The sequence below is a fragment of the Eretmochelys imbricata genome, chromosome 21, assembly GCF_965152235.1.
Source record: "Eretmochelys imbricata isolate rEreImb1 chromosome 21, rEreImb1.hap1, whole genome shotgun sequence".
Lineage (NCBI taxonomy): Eukaryota > Metazoa > Chordata > Testudines > Cheloniidae > Eretmochelys > Eretmochelys imbricata.
In genome coordinates, this window is record NC_135592.1 from 15,941,812 (window position 1) to 15,962,899 (window position 21,088).

Below are 21,088 nucleotides of genomic sequence, written 5' to 3' on the forward strand. Positions count from 1 at the left end.
AGTCCCTGCCCCAAAGAGCTTACAATCTAAGTATAAGACAGGAAATAACAGGTAGATATAGATGGATGGGGGCCTGCAGACAATGAGACAGTGTAGTTCAAAGCATAGGCATTGGTTTCTGCACACCACCAGCCTTACTGTTGTCAAGTTTTTTGTAGGCATCATAGCAAAGGAGAGTTTTGAGGAGGCCATTTTGCTGTTGCTCTGGACGGGGTGAATTTCTCCCTTGGTAATAGTCTAGTGAGCGAGGTAGGAATTTAATGGAAGGAGCCCCTTTTTCAGCAGATGTCAGAGAATATTTGTGGCAAGACAATTTCGAATTCATAATCAGGACTATTCCTCCCTGGGAACCTGATTCAAAGGGTCCATGGCTTATACGTCCAGCCCAAACAGCTGGCATTTAGAATTGGGAATATGAAAGAGTTGCAATGAAACTACCAGCTGAGAATGAGCTGCAGAAATAGTTCTGAATAACAGATACGCTTGGGGGAAAGGCCGAGCTGTTTATGGATGATCTGCAATCGGGGAAAAAAGGCAGATGAGACATTAGGAACTGTTCACCCAGTTTTACCCAGCCCACTCCTCTACAGCCCCCCTTCTTTCAGCCCTGCCTTTATCCAAGAGATACTTTGCTAATGGAGCTGGTGCTGCTGTGCCCATGAATAAAAGTCCAATTGCTCTCAGAGACGTGGGGAAATGCACCACCGCCCTCTTTATCAGGTGTCTGCCTGCCAGGCTGCTCAGTTTCTGGTTAGCTTCTGTGTCTCCTTTGCACTCAGACACCTCCACTGGGGCTGGGGCTCTGCAGTCTGGGAAGCAGCCTGAGTAGGGGGGTCTCGAAAGGAGCCAGGAAAAGCACCAGGGTGGGTGTGTCTTTTCTCCTGAGCAGCTCCAGGCAGGGGTGGGGCTGGAAACTTACACCCTCCCTGAACTGTTCGGAAAATGTGATCTTATCCGAGAGCCAGTTGTTTATCCCCACCAGCCCTTTGTTCAGTGGCCTGACGGCACAGCTGATGGCCACTGTCACGATGCTGGTTCTGGCGGCACCCAACGGAGAGGGCCAATTCAGGACAAACTGCTTCAAGCAGGGCAGTTACAGCCCAAGAGCAGACTTTGGTCTCACCCCACTGGCTAACCACAAGTCACGCAAGCAATTCCCTTAGACACTCCAGTTTCCCAGTATCCCCACCAGTGCCACTCGTTATGCGGACCAATGGTTTTTAAAACCAATACCCCAGTAAAAGAAAAAAGGTTCCCTCAATTCCAAAGGACCAAGCCCCAGACCCAGGTCAATAAACAAATCAGATCTTACCCACAAATCACGCTGTTGCCAATCCTTTAGAATCTAAAATCTAAAGGTTTATTCATAACAGGCAAAAGATAGAGATGAGAGCGAGAATTGGTTAAATGGAATCAATGACACACAGTAATGGCAAAGTTCTTGGTTCAGGCTTGTAGCAGGGATGGAATAGGCTGCAGGTTCAAATCAAGTCTCTGGAGAACATCCACAGCTGGTATGGGTCCTTGGTTCAAAGCTTCAGTGTAGCAAAGTTCCTCCAGAGGTATGAAGCAGGATTGAAGCCATCTCCCCCGAGCGGAGCAAGGCGTTCGATGTGGCTGCGCTGGAAGCGACTACCCAAAGCCATCATGCAGTCAGGTTGAAAGGCAGGCATAGGTGCTCTCTCCACGCAGGCAGTGAGGAGGGGTGAAGGGCAGCGGGGAGCAGTGCAGCCCCGCATGGGAAGCATGAGGGTCCTGTTTAGCTCAGGGCTAGTTCTGGTGCTGTTCACCAGAGGGTCTCGTCCAATGAAAAGTTTGTGGCCTGCTGAGATGCAGGCGAGGGTCTCTCCAGTGGGGTTTGCTGAGCAGTGGAGTCCTGGTTGGGTTCCTGGAGTGTAGAACTCGAATACAGACCCTGAGACCGGCTGGGGCATTGGAGGTGGCAGCTCAGCTGGAAACACAGGTGGTGCCCATGAAAACAAGGTGGGCTGTCAGGAGGCACGTTACTTCAGCTTAGGGACCTTTGCATAACTGTCAGTACAATACAATCCCGATCCACAGCCCCCTGCTAGCCCTGGACTCCCCACACACAGCTCTGCACATGCACCTCAGTCCTGATCTGCAGCCCCCTGCTGTCCCAGCCCTGGGGTCCCCCCTGCCCCAGCTCTGCCAGTGCCCCTCAGCCTCTACCCACAGCCCCCTGCTAGCCCTGGGCTTTCCATACACCCAGCTCTGTCCATGTGCCTCAGTCCTGACCTGCAGCCCTCTGCTATCCCAGCCCTGGGCTCCTCACATATATGCCGTAGTCCCAGCCTGCAGCCCCCTTCTATCCCAGTCATGAGCCGCAGCTCAGTCAAAGCACCTCAGCCCTGGCTCTTTGGTAAGCACAGACTGTGACTTATACCCTGCTGTGTGGGAGTGGGTGGATGCGAGCTCACGTTTGGATTCCTTGCTATTGATCATTTTGCTTTGGGGTGATTCTAGGTGCAGAATCGGACAGCACAATGCCAGAGCCGTAAGTAGTAGCACTGCCCTTTGCCTTTTGCTGAACTCCCCTAACCTTCCGGCTTCTCAGGAGAGCTGTGGGAGAGACCTGGCTCTACTTCGACCAACAGCAGGGTTTGAACGCAAACCATTCAGCACTGAAAGCTCACGCCCTTAGCACTGGAGCTAAAGGACTGGGCGAAGCAGCTCAAAGCAGTTACCGAATGAGAACAGCCTTCTGTGGATCAGCCACCAGAGGGAGGGAGGCAGATTTCCAGGCTGTACTAACAGGAGAATCTCATGTTTGCTTTGGCTTTTGAGAAAATGTTCCAATTTGGGGGGGAAACTTGTGAAATGTTGAGATCTTTGCTCACAGCGCGGCTCGAGTCTTGGTGCAATGCCATCCCTTTACACTCAGAAATGGTCCCATTTCCAACCCCCAGCATTTTCACACTTTTCCAAGTTTTGAATTTCCACAGGCCATATTCAAAACTTCATCCCAGCGAAGAGCAGGTACTCAAATTGCAAAATGTCTGCACACAAGGAATTTCCATGCTCTTTGGTGCAGTATCTGGATCTGTCAAATTGCTCAGAGCAGTGTCTATCTTCACACTGCCACACACTTCCCAGCCACTAGCCTGAATACTGTACAGAGCCAGATCCAACCCTTGAGTACTGAAACTGCACGTGCATTGACACAGCCTGGCACTTATACACACAGCTCAGATAATGGCATGTATTTGTACATGAACTATGTGTGATCTAGTGACTAGAGAAGTGCCTTACTAGAAGTCAGGACTCCTTGGTCTTATCCCACCACTCTGCCCCCGATTTGCGGTGTAATTTAGAGCAAGTTGTTTAACTTCCCCGTGCCTGAGTTTCCCTACATGTAAAATGGCTCTAATGTCACCTACCTTATGTGGGCATCGTGAGGTTTGCTTAATTAATACCTATAATTGCTGTGTGTTCCTTGAATTAAAGTCTTCATACACATGGAGACCTTTACCATCACTTTACAATTCTACTAATAATGCATATTTACTGCCTTAATATCTAAGCGTTGGATCTTCAACTGATGTAAACTGGTGTCACTCCATCAACTTACACCTACTGAGGATCTGGTCCAAAGAAACACTTGTGGTCTGTGGCACATTTTGCATGCAGTAGCAAAGAGTCCACCTGTAACCTTTAGTTGCATCAGTCCTCCAGGTGTTTCATGCATTCTGTCTATTGATCGTTTGTTCTGTTTTTTCCCCTCTTTGTTTCTTCTGTCTGAATGAACAACTGCAGGGAGGTAAGTGTTCCTGGATTTTTTTTCCCCTTAAGAGATCTAGTCATTAACATACATTTTCTGTTATGAATTTGCATTTAAAATGTCTTTTGTTTTGTTCTTTCCCTCTGTAGAGAAAGTCCAAGATCACAGCCTCACGCAAACTCCTGTTGAAGGTGAGTCCCTTTGGGTCTATCCCAGCTGAGATAGCAAATCAAGGTTAAAAGCATCTTTGCGGAAACATGGTATGACCATTTCCATGACTAGCCACAGTGTTTATGGAAAGAAAAGCTCAGCTTTCCACTGGGTACAGGTAAGATCCTGGGTCTCTGAAGAAACCAGCCCTGTTCCCACCTCCATGATCCCTAGAACCTGGAACAATCCCTCAGCCGCTCAGAACTTCATAGTTGGAAATGTAACACCCGCCTGTCCCCCAAGTTATCAGCATGGATTGAACCTGGGATCTTCAGCACTAAAAATGCAGGCATCTATCCCACTTGTGGTGCAGAAGTAATTCCATCAGTAACAGTAGGCTGTTGGCCGCTGGGTGGGAGGGGCATGCTTAGCCAGCGTGTCAAATATATAGGCTTGGCAGAATTTGATTTTTATCTTTCTATAATTTTGATGGATAATATCAATGTTTATTTTGTAAGCATTTTTTTGTTCTGTTTTGATCAATTTAAATGTTCACAGTGGGGGACAATTGGAGGGGTGTCAGACAATAGGGAGGGGCTCTGTCAGTAATCATAGAATCATAGAATATCAGGGTTGGAAGGGACTTCAGGAGGTCATCTAGTCCAACCCCCTGCTCAAAGCAGGACCAATCCCCAACTAAATCACCCCAGCCAGGGCTTTGTCAAGCCTGACCTTACAAACCTCTGATTTAAGGACAGTAGACACTTGAGATTCAAAAAGGTCAAGTTTTCTAACGGTTGTTAAAACACAAATTTGTCAACGTCGCATCAAAATATACAAAGTAAATCACCTAAAATCACGCTCCAATAAGCTCTCAGGCAGCCTCTGTCTGACTTTGCCTAGCTGTAAAACTTGGATGATTATCGCTGGAAATATTTTTCGCCGGTCTGTGAGTGTGCGGTGAAATCGACGTTTACCGATAAAAATCGAATCCTTCCAAGCCTAAACATATGCAGGGACACACACTGAATTTCCTGGGGCAAGGTGCATTAAATGTTCAATTGGGTGGCAGGTGCTGCTGCCTACATCCTTTGTTAATAATAATAATTAATACCAATAATTTGTTTAGTGCCAACAGTGCACTGGGCACCGCACAGACAGGACATGGTTCTGGGGAAACGTTTTTGCTTATGGGGGAAAACACATGCTTGCAGAGAGCCAGGTGATGCCAATGTCAGTCAGGAGTCGTAGCCCCAAGGAAAGCAAGGAAGTCTCTGAATCAGACACAGATTCTGCAGCCTCTCACCCTCCTTCCTGCAGCTCCCCCCGTGCCCGGTTTATCACACACCATGGGGAAATGCTTTTAGTTGCACCAACGCCTGCACCTCACCCCACTGGATTGAGGACAAGGCCCTGAAGACCCTTCCATATGGGTTTGAGGAACAAGCAATTTCTCTGTCCGTCACCACAAAGGCACTGAGTTCAACATCTCCATGCTCTTTGGTAGCTCCCTGCCTTATGCCCTTGGCCTGAGGTGATAGCTGGGGGTGGGGTGGGGGGCTCACGGCACAGTGCATCTACTCAGGCTGTTGTTGTCTGCTGTGTGCTCCAGAGTTTGATGCTAGCCAAAGCCAAGGAAGCATGGGAACAAGATCAAGTGGACAAGCAAGCGGAGAAGGAGAGATACCTGGCTGAGCGGATCACACAACTGCGGACCAGCGGGCTGTCCTTCAGCCAGCTGCAGGTAGGCTTGAGTGGGAGTCAGGAGGGCCACCGGGGACCTGCGCAGGGGTCTGACAACAGCTCAGGTCTCCACCCTGTTTGTTATGGCTGAGGCAGGGCCCCTCCTGTCACTCGTGAATGGGTCCCTCTGGGCAGGGTCCAGAGGCTCTGGAAGATGAATCTGCCCAGCATGTACTGTGATAGAGGGGGAAGGTGGTTTCCCAGGGAACTCAGTCAGGGACATGCTGGCCGCTGGGATTTCAGGGCTGGTGACTGATGGAGACTCAACACCACCTCTAGGAGGCACCACGAACATGCTGCCTGCTAAAAGCCTAGCTCTTAACACAGTACCTGCTGTGACAAGTCAGGGCCACGGTTGGGAGGCTCAGCAGATGGAGCAGTGAAGAGAGCTCCCAGCTTGGCCTTTGTGACCTCTCCTTGCAGGATCTGTGCAGGGAGCTGCACGAGAAGGTAGAAATCGTGGATGAGGAGCGGTACGACATCGAAGCAAAATGTATCCACAACACCAGAGAGGTAGGAGGGTGCCTTGTGCACTGGCTTGCACTTTATTTCTTAATTAACTGGTTATTTGTTTTGATACCTGCTATGCACCTCACCTAGGTTATTAGCGTTATTTGCATTACAGTCGCCCTAGAGGTCCCCAAACCAAGTAGGGTTGCCAGGTGTCTGGTTTTTTACTAGAATGCCCGGTCAAAAAGGGACCCTGGTGGCTCTGGTCAGCACCACTGACCAAGCCGTTAAAAGTCCAGTCAGCGGTGCAGCGGCTCCCGGAAGCAGCAGCATGTCCCCACTCCGGCTCCTAGGCGTAGGGGCAGCCAGGGGGCTCCACACACTGCCCCCACCCCAAGTGCTGACTCTGCAGCTCCCACTGGCTGGGAACCCCGCCCCAGCCTGGTGAAAATGAGCGAGTGACTGAGGGTGGGGAGAGCGAGCGACAGAGGGAGGAGTATGTGTGGAGTGAGCGGGGGTGGGCTCCAGAGAAGGGGTGGGGATGGACAGGGCTTCTGATGAGGGGCGGGGCAGGGGGTGGGGCAAAGGTGTTTGGTTTTGTGCAAGTAGAAAGTTGGCAACCCTAAAACCAATACCAGGGACCCATGGTGCCAGGTGCTGCCCAGATACAGTAAGAGAATCCCTGCCCCAAAGAGCTCACAGCCTAAATGGACAAGGTGGACACAGGGCAGGATGGGAAACTGTGGCACAAAGAGGGGAAGCATCAGGTGTGTAGAGCTAGGAACAGATCTCAGGCCTCCATGGCCCCATCCCCAAGATCATGCCACCTCCTACTGCCGTCTGATCATTGAAAAATTCACACCTGGGTAGTTTAGTGGGAAAGAAGCCACCTGCAAGGCTCCCCCAGCCCATTCAAACAAAAGCCCTTCAGCCAGATTACCAGCAGTAGCCACTGGCTCTGGATGGCGCCACTCTGGGGCCATCCAGCCAGAGGCGCCCCGGACTTGGGTTTCAGAGGCATGGCATCCTCTCTGCTCTCCTTCACCAGCTGCTCAGCACTTCGTGGGGATGCCGTGGTGGCTGGAAGCCAACATGTGGCAGCATCCCAGCTGGTGCCCATCTGTCAGGAGCTCCGATGGCCAGCCGCTCGCTGGTGCACGGCACTGTCCCTGAAGCTGGGGCCACTGTGGAGCCTGCGACTGGAGTCTGCATGGGACTCTGACCCGTTATCGCTGCGAGTGATGTCTGGAGCTGGGAGAAGGGACAAGGCTTGGGCTTGGGGTTAATGTTTCATTTGGGGTTGGGGTTGGGGCTGGGGCTGGGTGCCATGGGGGAGAATCACCCCGGTGTGGTCCCGGTCAGGATGGGCTGCCTGTGAGGATCCGGGCACCCCCAGCGGATGGGGGAGCTGACTACCTTGGTGCCAGGAGCAGGCAGAGGTGCTCCCTGCAGGCTGGTTTGAAGCAGGGTCGGGGGCCTCCCCCCGGTGCAATGCAGCTGTGCCGTACGCCCCGCCACCTGGCGATTCTTCCTTTTTTCCCTCGCCCCACAGATCAAAAACCTGAAGCTGAAAGTGCTCGACCTGCGGGGGAAGTTCAAGCGCCCCCCACTGCGCCGTGTCCGCGTCTCCGCGGACGCCATGCTGCGGGCCCTGCTCGGCTCCAAGCACAAAGTCTCCATGGACCTGAGAGCCAACCTGAAATCTGTCAAGAAGGAGGACACGGAGAAGGTGGGTGGGGAAATTCACCCCTGTGCAAAGGGTCCACACGAGGCTGATGTGGGACTTGACCTGGGGCGTACGCCTTGTGTTGGGCCCTTTGGACAGGGGGTGCATTTAGTTCAAGGGCCCAGTTCTGCTCACAGGTATGCTGGTGTAACTCTGAGTATCTCCATGGAGTTCACTTCCCACAGATGCTCTCTTGCTTTGAACGAGGCCTCCTGGGATTTTAGGGTCTGGATTACTGGGGTAGCTCCAGGGACCTCCATGTGGGTACTCCTGATTTACATGGGGGTAAATGGACAGAGAGCCAGGCCTGAGATTTGTATATTGGATCAGACTCCAAGTCCAGCGCCCTCCCTATGGCAGAGGCCAATGCAGGATGTACCAGAGACAGGAAACCAGCCCACGCTGCACCTGGCCAATTGCGCAGGGAGGATATATTCCCCTCCTGACTCCTGTGGTGATCGGCTTATGCCCTGAGACAGGAGGTTTGGTGATCCTTGATCCTTGTCTGTCTCATTATTATTGCTCATAAGATCAGCCAGTCCTTTTAACTCCAGCCGCGGGCGAGGTCCTGCATTGCCACCTGCTCTGTGGGGGAAGGAATATACGGGCAGGGTCTGATGGACACTGTGGGTCTGGTGCGGCAGAGGGCAGGGCTGCTCACACCAGGTGCCGCATGCCCTCCCCTCCCACTCAAGGGGCTCTGTACATAGCAGGGTCGGGGCCCTTTCTCACTGCTTTCTCAGCTGTCTCCATTCTATACTGACTCTAGAGGGCATCCTGGGGTTTTAAAACCATAGACAGCCGACCCCAACCCCCTGGGGCTCTAATCCAGCTTCACACAGAGCAGCTCTAGGGACACAATGGTCCCTAATTGACTCACAGGGAAAAGGGATCTCCTGACATATCACATTTCTCTCCCCACACCCCCCGACCCCGGTGCTGCCTTTGTCCCAGCAGTCAAGGACCCCAAACTTACAGGCTATTTAGTGTAGGGGTATTGGAGACACATGTCCGCGTCTGTCTGTCTGTATAATAACACGGCAGGTCATCCCGCAGCTCCACAGGGCGAGTGCAATGGGATCCAGGGAGATGCCCTGGGCGAGGTTGCACCTGGGGTCACTGCTGGAACGGTTGTTCTGGGTGTGGGGGAATGTGGCACATTGGAAGGCCCATGGGATTTAAGTACACTCAGGCACGGAGCAGCTTCTGAGTCAGCCAGGACGGAAATAAAGGACAAAATAAACCTTCCGTCATATGGAGTCATACGTGCATGAACCCATGCTTCCCTTTCCTGCGTCCACCCATGAAAACACCCCCTCCTGTACACTCATGCACCCCCCCCCACATTCATACATGGCACATGTACACACGAACCGACCCAGACAAACCCCTGCATGTACACACACATGCTCATGCAGATGCACACACGTGAGCCAGCACACTCAGGTATCCGCACGGACACACCCACGCGTGGAGAGTCTGTCTCACCGAGCGCTGCTCAGATGCGCCGTCCCGAGAATCCCTGGCCTCTGTGCTGCCGGGACCCCTGACCCCCGCGTCTCCCTGCAGGAGCGCCCTGTGGAAGTGGGTGACTGGCGCAAGAACGTGGAGGCCATGTCGGGCATGGAGGGCAGGAAGAAGATGTTTGATGCTGCCAAATCTCCGACAGGCCAGTGAAAGGTACGGAGCTCTGCCACTCCTCCCTTTGCCCCGACAGCCCCTTCCCCCAGTCCCTGATGGCCCTTTCCATGAAGCAGGAGGCAGTCAGCGTCTGTGAATAACCTTCGCAGTCCAAGTGTCTATATCACACGCCGGCCTGGGGCCCGTTCCCTCTGGACTGGTCAATGACCCAGTGCCGCCAGCTGGCACATTACAGCGTGCTGGGTTTGCCTACGCTGCAGGAGGATCTGAATTATGGCAGCTTGTGCCCTCTGAGCTCAGTGCCAGGCGCCTGCCTCCTCTCTCGACGCATCTTGGGGGCTGGGCTCCAGGTACGACAGCACCTCCTGCCCGGGCTGCCCGGCGCCGCGCTCTGCCTCGACTCGCTCTTTGGCAGGGCCCGGGCCTGTGGACACCGTGCCCTGAGATGGGATATCAGGGGAGCTGCTCTCTTTGTTGCCTTTGTCTTGTGGCGACTTGCTGGGATTTCTCTGCAGACGTGTCGTGCCCTAAGGCAGCCCCCGCACTGGGCTGCTGGCTCGGCTGCGCCATGGCACCCGCCCCACCAGGCGCAGACTCCAGCCCGTCCCTTCGCGCTGTCTGAAGCTGCCGCTCCGATTCCTAGGTGCTGCCGGGAGGGTCGAAGGGTCACCCCGCTGCCCGCAGCTTCGCCCCTGCCGCCCCTTCACGCTGCCCCGCGTGTGCCTCTTCCTGCCTTCGCTCTCGAGCCAGCGCATTTGCGGAAAGCTCTTTGGGAAGCTCATCCAGCCTCTGTGCTTAAATCAGCCCCCCTCTGCCCCCGGCTTCCATGACAACAGCCATAGCCTCACGTGATGCAGCCAATTAATCGCCCCCGCGTGGCACCCCAGCTGTCTCCTGTAGGTCCCGGCGCAGGGCACCAACCCGTTGGACGGGCACAGGGGTGCTTCTGCATGAAGACCGATCACCCTTGTGGCCTAAGGTGCTGATCCCATTAGCTGGCAAGGGTGAGAGCCTTGCCAGCCATCCTGCAGGAGTCCCGTGCCCTGCAGAAAGGCAGTGCCCGTGCCACGCACCGATGGCTACATGTAGGTAACCCCATGGGGTCTCAGGCATGCTTGTAACTTCTGGATGCTGCTTGGGACTCTTGGTCTGTCCTTCTCCACCAGCCACTGCAGACAGCCCAGGGATGAACCCGCTGGTCCTGATCTCACCATCCAGCTCTGATATGCACAGTACGTGGGAAGTAACTGCTGTGTCTCTGTGTTCATTAAAAGACTGTTTAGGACAGAGCTGCAGAGTCTGCTCTTCACTTTACGCTCATTATGTGCATGTATTTTGCAGCTGATGAAGGCAGGGTGCCTAAAGCCCTAGCTAGAGGCAGGGGTAGTGGGGATGTCACTGCACGGGCTCCCTCCGGCTCTGAAAGGGACCTCAGCCTCCAACCACTTCACCCCCTGATTTCCAGAGCACTCCCATCAGCTGTGCAGCGCTCCCAGTCCTGGCTCTCCACACTCTAACAAGCCACCATCCTAACCTGCAGCAGCCCCTTCTGTTCCAGCCCTGGGCTCCCACCACAGCTCCCTCCTGCCCCCCAGCAGCTGTGCAATTCCAGCCCGGGGTGCCCCCATGGCTCTGCTAGTGCAATTCACTCCTGACCTGCACCATCCGTGCGGTCCCCTTGCTGGGCCCCACGCACTCAGATCTCGGCAGCCCCCTGCAATTCCAGCCCTGAGCTCCCCCACAGCTCTGAAAATGCCTCATCCGTGAGTCTGCACTCTGAGTATCTGCTCACACAGCCACGATTGCTGTGCTGTAGCTGTGATATCAAATCCCTCCCTCCCAGCTTGCTGGAGCTTCTAGGACAACGCACCCACCCGATCCAACCTCAGGTGCATTTCTAGAAACGGTGGACGCTCCTCCCGATTCCCATTGGCCCATCCCTCCTTCAGTGGGATCAGATCACAGGCTGCAGCCTCCCTCACCCCACCCCTCATCACATTTACTGCCCCAGCAACCTGAGGCGTCAGCATGGTGGCGCAATGCAACGTGCCTCTGTGCCAGGCCCATCCACACGGCGCTATGGCCTGGCCCGTCCGCCGCACCGTGGTAACCCCCACAGTTCTGATCTTCGCCACTAGGTGGCCTTGCAGCCACATCTGTGGCCACAGGTCCACCGTGGAACGGGCCACAGCTGGTTGGCCATTGATTTACCTGGGGGCAGGCTCGGGCCTTAGGACCCTTTCACCCAGCTTGATTCACAGGTCCCAGCCCTGCCTCCAGGGCTGAGGCTGCCCAGGGCAGTGGCGGGTGGTCTGGCCCTGCAGGATCCTTCTATCTCCTTCCTCCTGTATTGGCATCACTCCCCACCTCAGTGTTACAAGGGCGACCTGTGGGGAGGGGCACTGCCTGTGTGTCTCTGGGACAAGGATTAGATCAGCCCAAACAGCATGACGCTCCCCACTGAGCGCATTGCAGTGAGTGGGACACCCGCCACCACGGCTGGGGATGGGGGAGTCTCAGGGCTCTGTCCCACTCAGGGAGGGGGGAAGGACAAGCAGCCGTGGGGAGAGGAGAGAAAGGTTTCACGGCCAGTCTCCAGAGGGGACGTCGCAATAAATAGTTACTTCTGCTTTACAGCCGCTGCAAACCCTTGGGTTTGTAGAGTAGCCAGTCCTGCCGCTCCTGAGGGGGACGTGCACCGGTGACTCCAAACAAGTTCTAGCAGGAGCGCCTGAATTTCTTGATTTCCCCTTTATTTCACCTCCGAGACCTGGTAGCTGGAAAAAACGAAGCTGGAAGTTCGGCTTGCATGTCCCACTGCGTCTGCTCTGACCTGGTGCACACACACACGCAAAGGAGCTAGTTACACCCCTGCCTGTTCAATGTGGATGGGAAAAGATACAGGCAGCTGTAAACCCAGTTTACTACAGAGCAAAGTGCAGGGCCACTCCACTCGGCTGGTGGTGAGGGTGAAATGGGAGCCTGCTGGGAGAAACTGCCTGCTGCCGAGCTGGATGTGTCTGAGGACGGAAGTGCCCATCCTTGGACGAGGAGGAGCTCCCATACTCTGTAATAGCTCCAGCCCAGAGCCTGTTTGGTTTTCAATTACCAGCCAAGCAAACCAAGATTAGATTAAAGTTTTCGTGAGTATTCTGTGTATTACGGCAGCACCTAGCGATCCAGACCAAGATCAGGTTTGGTGCTTCACATAGACACAGTAAGCGACAGCCCCTGTATTCAGCCCATGGGTCAGCTGCAACCCACAAGCCCATCTCACCTGGCCAGATAATCAAAGCCACGTATCCTCTGTGGCTAATTCCCTGCTTGACCTTTCTAGTCTAACCAATGTGGGTGCTGGACACGTGTGGATCAGGTGGCCCAGCGATTAGAACCCTGGCCTGGAATTGTGAGAACCAGATTTGGTTTCCAGCTCTACCACCGCCTGCCGGTGTGACCTTGGCTAAGTCACTTAGTATTTCAGTGGCCCATCTGTAACAGGAGGATAACAGCTGTTCCTGTGTCCCATGGTTTAGTGCTCAGCTACTGTGGTTATAGGGGCCCTAGCAGTACCTCAGGTAGAAAGGTGACTTCATTTTTTCTTTTTTTCATCATGGAAATTGTTTTTTTCTCTCCACTTTCCTCATTCTCAAAAGTGACTGAAGCATTTTTGCTTAGGCCTTCCCAATCTATTCCCTCTTGGGCAGAGACCAAGCCTGGGAACTTTCCGACAGGAAGGTTAATATTTCCGAAAATTCCAAGCAACTTTCAAAATAGGGTCTTTCAAAACATGGGAACTCTTAGGTAATCTCCAGCACTGTTCCTAGCTCTTCAGGGAGGACTCCACCAACACGCAGGAATCATTTGAACTGCCACTGAAACGCAGCAGCTGTTCAACAGCACATTGCCTGGCAGTTTAGGACAGGAAGTGAAGACGATTTCTCTGTATGATTTAACCTCACAGGTGATTTTAGGGAGATGGAATGTAATTACCTGAGATGGAATTTAGTCAGGACACCAGAATTAACACTTGTCTCTTAAAAACCGTGCCCCAGACGGTCAGTGCCCCCATTTAATCCGATATGTAAGCCAGCAGCACAGACTTCACGACACGTTTGTTACTGACCCTGAGGGAAGAGCGCCACCCCTTGAACAACCAGTAATACTTCATGCGGTGTTTTGAGGATTTTCACTGCTGGCCAAGCTACTGAGTTCACAGACTGAGCTGGGATAGCTACATGCTAGTGTAACCCACACACCGCCTGGGTGTGGGGTTCTGTCCCAGCTCGTGGCATTGAGACCACTGAGAGAGAGAGATAAAATGAGTCTGTTCTGCAGCCTGAGCTAACAGGCCGGTGGCTTTTAGCTCATGCTGTAGAGACTCCTGCACTAAGCTACAGAGGTCTCAGGTTTGATCCCAACGACCCAGGTCTGTCGGTGTTACACGAGCACCTGTCCCTGCCCTAGACCGCTTGTGACAAATCTCAGAAATAATGGGTAGCTATCACAGTCAGGTGACAGATTACGCCTAAGAACATAATAGTCTGAATGGTCAGTAGTATATTTTGGCCCTGAGTCAAAGCAACACCTTATAAATACACAGAGTGAACATAGAGAACTGAATTGTGCTTTACGTGGCAACCGCTATATGGGACTGACGACTACAAACAGCTTCGCAGTTGAGGCATTTGGAAACGACACTGGGCAGACAATATGAGCTATTTAACACCAATAACTGACCTGTCCTGATGCTGAAAATCCTCTCTTTTGTGTCCCCAGATGTGCTATTTCTGTAGGACCTACACCAAACAAGTGTTATGTGCTCCCTTTATCAACTCCAGTCCAGTATTTAACTCGTGTGGGCCTCAGTGATCCAGGGACATACAAAATAACTGCACGGACACTTGTAAATTGCACCTTTCTTAGAAACGCAGCGAGGAAAATGTGATGCTTAAACCAGACAATCGTTAGGCGAAAGAAGTGCGATGCAGATGTTTCTAAGGGGTGTGTGTCTTTGGTTGGAGCAGTGAACCTGGGGTCCCGGGGTGTATTCCTAGCTCTGCCACTGACCTGCTGGGTGGTGTTGGGCAAGTCACTTTCCCGCTGTGCCTCACTTTTTCCAGCTGTAAAATGGGGATAACTATACGTGCCTACTATAATGTGGTGTGCAAAGCTCCCTTAATGTCTGTGAAGGGCTTTGAGAGCCTCAGATGGAAGATGTTGGAGGACAGTAAAGCTTTTGTATCAGAGCTGATTCCACCTCCTCCCCATTTCCCCCCCACCCCAAATGATTTTTTGGTTTTGTTGTCTACATTTCCTTCAAGATGTTTTGGGCTTTCATCACCCTTCCCCCCTCGCCCCCCCCCCATTGTTCACTTTTCAGCAACCACACAAACCTGTCAGACTTTCAGCTGCCAAACCCCCCAACACTTTCTGACTGAAAGGGACATTGTTTCTGTCAAAAAGTTGTTCTCCGCTGGAAAAAAACCCCAACATTTTGCTGGCCAATTTTCAACCAGCTCTAATCTGTATGTTAGAAACAAGGGAGATCAAGAGAATGAAACCTGAGGCTGTCTCTCCAGGAACATTCCTTTATGTCATTTACAAGCCTCTCGCTTGTTCTCCTGTGTCTACACAGCAACTAAAAATGGGGTCCTAGAGTCTGGGCTGCAGCCCATGCCCAGAGGTCCACACTGCAATTAAACACCCAAGCCCCATGAGCCCAAGTCAGCCAGCACAGGCCAGCTGCAGGTGTATAATTGCAATGTAGACGTGCTGGGCCACAGCTGAACAGCCAAATCAATGCCTGGGTGGGGCCATTTTAACAGATGTCCAAATATTTGCCCCAGCTCAGCTGCTGGCTGGGAGTTTGCCTTGCCATCAGTGACAGTGAGGGGGTTAACAGGCATGGGGGGGTCACGGAGCAGGCAGGAAAGGGGTAAGGTTTACTTCACCTCTAGAGCTTGGGTCAAAGCACAGCTTGTGTGGAAACACTCTGCTGCTTTGCACTGGTTAATGCCAGGCTGGAGTGCCCAGCCTCTGAACAGAACTCAAAGTTAAATATTACCTCCCCGGGGCCCCCCGCAGAGCCTGCCCATGCCCTGTTTGGAGCAGGCAGACAAGGCACTGGGTGATTAAACTTTGCAGTCTGCTAACAAACAATGCAGTCAAAAGGCGTCAGGGCTGGATTCTGATCTTGGTTTCACCCCTGTAAACCCAGAGCAACTGCATCGGTGGCAGTGGAGTTACTCTGGATTTACACCAGTGTCAATGAGCCCCACCGGTCAGATCTTTGGAGCGCGGGGCTGAACTGCCCTCCTTAGCTTGGCTTCACTCCAGAGTCCGCCTGAAGCTCCTTCCCTGCTCAGGGCCAGCCAGGCGGGCTGACTTGGGCGGTCAGTGCGTGTGTCTAACAGGAGACCATGATACAATCCGTTCCCATCCTCACCCCCTCGGCGCGGGGGCACCCGTGGAGGCGAGCTCCCCGGTGTGGGAGGGGGCAGCAGAGGGCCCAGGAAATGTAACTGTCACAGCCACGCACGGATAGGATTCTGTTGGGGACGCCCTCCGGCCTGTGACATACAGGGGGTCAGACTAGGTGAGCCCCATGGTCCCGTGTGGCCTTGGAATGTGCTGCCGGGGCTCAGTAAACGACAACATGCCAGCACGTCTGCTGCTAGTGGAAACCCCTCTCCAGTCCCCTGGGGGCTTGACATGACATCGACCCCACAGCCCTCCACAGACTGCCCCCCGCCCCCGAGGAAAAGTCTCCCCTCACCTTCCACTCACGCCCCACTCAGCCCACTGCAGCAGGGACACCGATAAGCCTTGGGCATGCCGGATGATCAGCCCATCCAGGGGCTGCCAGGACAGGGTGTGGGGGTGAGTTCTGGCTGAGACACCCCATGCTCCAGCCCCTCCCCATCTAAGCCCAGGGGAGCGGTTCATTCTTACGCACAGCTCAGTCCCCCTCCACTGCTTGCTCCTGCCCCTCCCACCTGTGTGGGGAGGGAGAGTGGCAGTCTCCTGGAGGCTGCTCCCTTCCCCCTGTTACACATACTGGGAGGCAGGTAGCCCCCCACCCCCACCTCTCCTCCATAGGCACAGGTCTGTATTTGAACAACGGGCCAGATTTTGATCAAGCAGCCCTGCTGAAATCAATGGGACCACTCCTGGAGCCATAAGATGCTGCCCCATATGTGCAAGGGCATCTGGATCTGGCTCAGTGGCCCTTGCTTTGCTGAAAAGGGGTTGGATTTGGGTCTCCCTGGAAGGGGGAGGTGAACCCTATAGCAGCACCCAGCGCTGTCATACATTCAGGATGCTGCACCCTCGGGCTGCGCTCCCAGGTAATAAAACCAATGTGTGGCCAAGCGTGTGTCCTCTCGGCTCTGATAGCCCCATATGCAATTCGTTTTATGGGGCTAATTTCCCCAGGTCATTTAGTAGTTTGATTTAGCGGTTTTTAGAAGCATGCTAGTTCATCTCAGCTTGTGGGAATCAGGATGCGATTCCCACAAGCGCTCTCCAGGCTGGGGGATGTGTTTGGGATGTATTGATAAGGGCAGATTCACGGAGCAGGGATGTATTGATAAGGGCAGATTCACATTCTTTGGGATGTATTGATAAGGGCAGATTCACGGAGCAGGGCCTGTCATTTCTTGAATCACTGCCTGGAGTAGCACGTTCTTGTTCACCACCAGTGCCTTGTCTACATGGGGTGGCTACACCGGAGTAACTGAAGTTAGGTCACCTGCAACTGCCTTTGCATCCACACACCACCGGTGTTGAAACCCAATTATTTGGCTTCTCAGGTTGCAATAAGTAATGCTCCTCCGGAGAGGTGTAACAGCACTTTGCAGTGTGCTTGTTCTCTTGAAGGTTTGGGTGGACACCTTCCCAGCTGGTCTGCCGCTGGCAGTCCTCCAATGACTGTCCCACGCTGCATTGCTTCACACACCGGATCAGCCTGTCCATCTACCGCTGTGCACTCCACGGTGCCAGGGACATCTTGACTGGCTGTCACCACTCTGTTTAAATGCTGGTGGGCAGCCAGGAGGGCCCCTTTCTGATACCAGGTAGTGAGGAGTTCATCCACTCATAATAGCAGTGATAGGTCTCCACCCTGTGCTCCCACATGGACCCTTGCAAAGCTCCCAGACTGGACTGTCCTCTTCGCATAGCTGCACATCCTGTCCCATCTGGAGCAGAGTCTCCAGAACGCAGACATCTACAAGGCACGGTTGGAGCAAAGCCAGGCGATGGGGCACGCCCTGCACTGGTCCCACCGCTGAGTCAAACCCCTGGCGCTCTGGCAGAGGGACCTGAGAACAAGGGACCAGAACAGGACTGCCCCAGTGATGTCTACAACCTGCCCAAATTATCAGCCACTGGACCAGATTTTGGCAAGGGATGTCACCACCGAATCAGAGAATGAGGCGGTGGATAGTTATCCACGAAGCACCTCAGACAACACAGAAAGCCGCCATGAGAATACGGCAAGCACCCAAAACCCACCGAAAGCTCCCTTGACCCCACAATAGGCCATGGGCTCCGACCAAAGGAGCCAAGGACGGTAGGACCCAGCAGATATGGACATGACACAAGAATCCCATACAGACAACCAACCTGAAACTGCGTCAGCAGAGCGCTCTACCAGCAGCCTGCCTAAACCTTCTTCAGGAGCAGCGGGAGCTCTGCCATGTAGCGTTGTGTACTTTTCATGGGGTGTAAAGTCCGCATGCTATTGAAGCCACAAAAGGTGGGTCTACACCGGAGCTGGAGGCATAATTTCCTCCGAGGGTAGATCTACCCGTGTTAGCTTTGATTGAGCGGGCACGCTGAAACCAGCCGTGTAGCTGAGGCCGGATGGGCTAGCTGTCCTGAGTACGTAGCGAGGATCTTGAATGGGATTGCACTGGGACAGTCCAAGCCACCTGCCCACAGCACCAGGGCTCTTTTTTAGCACGCTAGCTCAATCAAAGCATGGCCATCCACTTGAGCTGGAAATTCCACCCCCAGCTGCAGTGGAGATGTATCCGAAGGGGTTAACAGGGAGACTCGCTCCTCAGCTGGGGCTGATTGCTGGCCTTGTAAGAGCTGGGCAGATCAGGGCACAGAGGTGGCTGCCAGAGAGACCCCTCCTGCAACAGACTGTCAAGGAGCTGGGCAGGAAGTTGGATTTCCAGAGAGGATCAGAATGTGGGTTTGGGAGAAACCCCCAGAAGAGGTGAGGTAGGACGCAGCAAAAGACTGGGAGAAAATGGTTTCAGACACTTCAGACAGGGTCCCTGGGTTGGAACCCAGCGGAGTGGGTGGACCTGGGTTCTTCTACCACAGCAGAGGGGATAGGAAGGACTTTAGAAAAAAAGGGATCAGGTCCCCCCAAGGCCTGGCTCCTGATCCACCAGGCTCTTTACTGCCCTGGAAGGAGAGAGAATATTAACGACCAGACTGAGGTCATAACAGGGAACCCCTAGATTGGCAGGACTGGGAGGAATGGACCCAGACTTGCTGAAACACCCAGCAAAGCAACAAGAGGGCAACACGTTACCTAGGATTTTTGTTAACTCACATTCATTTTGGTGCAGTTTATCTGAAGATTATCACCGAGGTACAACTCAACCCATAAATGGATTACCCCCCCCCCCCCCCGATCAGTTCCTGATAAAAATTAAACAAAACCAGATTTCCCCCCGGGGTACAGAATATTCATCACCCACAACATCCCCTGGCCTCAAAGCGAGAGCCCCTTCCCACCCCTGACCGTGTTTCCTTGAGCACTTGGGGCATGTTGCAGAGGAACCTGCTCCGCCTATCCATCATGTTCAGAAGTCTCTCCACGTCCCACTCCTGCCCAGCCTCCGGGCTCTCTCCCTTGCTCTCACACGTGTGCAAAATACAGCCGGTACACGAGGCACCTAATGCAGTGAAGCCTCCGCCCTGTCATAAAGCCACCCGCCCCCCTTCAGCCTTCCGAAAGTGCCCTCCACTGACCTGCACCTAGAATCATCAGAGAATCATCGACTCTCAGGGTTGGACGCGACCTCAGGAGGTCATCAAGTCCAACCCCCTGCTCAGAGCAGGACCGACCCCCACCTACCCAGGCTGTCGCTGGGTTGCCGCTTTCTCCTGTCCAACCAAATGATGGGATGACTCATGACTAAGGCTAAGCTTTTGTCACAGATATTTTTAGTAAAAGTCACGGACAGGGCCACGGGCAAAAAAGAAAAATTTGGGGAAGTCGTGACCTGTCCGTGACTTTTACTAAAAATATCTGTGACAAAATGGGGATCTGTGGGTCCCCACACCCCTGAAGAGGGGCAGCTGTGCAAGGGCTAGCAACCACCTGCAGCAGTTGGGGACTGCAGGGTACCCCTGTCTGCAGCTCCGGGGTCCGCTGCAGGGTACCCCTGCTGCCAGCCACTGTGGGAGCCACAGTGGCTGACAGCTTGGGGGCTCCCCCGCTGCCCACAGTGGCCCAGGGCTAGGGGGTTCTCCCACCACTCACAAGCTTGGGGGTTCACCCACCCCCCACAGTGGCCGGGAGCTGCAGGGCCACCAGAAGTGGCAGGGGAACCCTGCAGCTCCCTGCCCCCGCAGGCTGAAGTCACGGAGGTTGCTGGGAGTCATGGATTCTGTGACTTCTGCAACCTCCGTGACTAAATCTTAGCCTTACTCATGACTGCACTAAGGTCGACCGTATTCTGGGGAACACTCAACAGGCCTGAGTTTCTAGATACCCATCTTTTCTGGATGACCCCCTTGTTAATACTGGTGGGACATTATCTGATTAAAATATTACCATATAGATCAGTGTTGCAACCACTGTTATATATTTGCAGCAAATCTTGTACAAAGGTTGTCAAGTGAGGTGTCTATGGAAAGGTTATGATTTGCTGGGTATGGTTATGTTATCTGAATACATGTATCATTTTTGTATTTGAAGTTATAAGTATTGGCTCTATACCTGGATTTCAAATGTTTGCTCTTGGGGTAACACCCAAAAGGTAGCTAGCCAGCACGTCTTGGCAGGACTGTTCAAATTGAGTGGCCCATCGAAAGAACATTTCACTAACAATGCACCATGGGAGACGCCCCTCTACATTTAATGGAATGTCCTGCTGTGACTAGGTAAAATGCCTGGACATGGGGCTTGCCCATGTGACTCCAAACTCCATCTTGTTGCTGTAATTTTCCACAGTAAGAACAATGGGTGTCCCTCCGCATGGCAGAAGAGATAAAAGGCCCTGGAAACACCTCCATTTTGCCTCTATCCTGCTCCAGCCTCTATCCTGCCCAAGCCTCTGGAATATGGATTTATACTAATGCATTCTAACCAAGAGATCGAGGATCTTCCAATGATTTGGAAGCAACCAGAGACTTGACTTAAGCCAGCAGTTTATTCCATCACTGCTACAAGCCTAAACCATGAACTTTGCCATTACTGTATGTATTTGATTCCTTTAACCAATTTTAACTTTCTTTCTTTCTTTCTTTCTTTCTTTCTTTCTTTCTTTCTTTCTTTCTTTCTTTCTTTCTATTAAACCTTTAGATTTTAGAGGCTAAAGGATTGGCATCAGCATGATTTTTGGGTAAGATCTAAGTTACACATTGACCTGGGTGTGTGGCTGGTCCTTTGG

At 53.2% G+C, this 21,088-nt stretch overlaps 1 protein-coding gene across 1 annotated transcript; it reads left to right on the forward strand.

The window, feature by feature from the left end:
* Window positions 1–2,504: 2,504 nt before the first annotated feature.
* Window positions 2,505–9,485, forward strand: TNNI1 (troponin I1, slow skeletal type). Its single transcript, XM_077839299.1, is given in 6 exon segments — window positions 2,505–2,519; window positions 3,889–3,930; window positions 5,502–5,633; window positions 6,056–6,145; window positions 7,635–7,811; window positions 9,378–9,485. Coding segments are annotated over 6 exon segments (564 nt in total).
* Window positions 9,486–21,088: the final 11,603 nt, after the last annotated feature.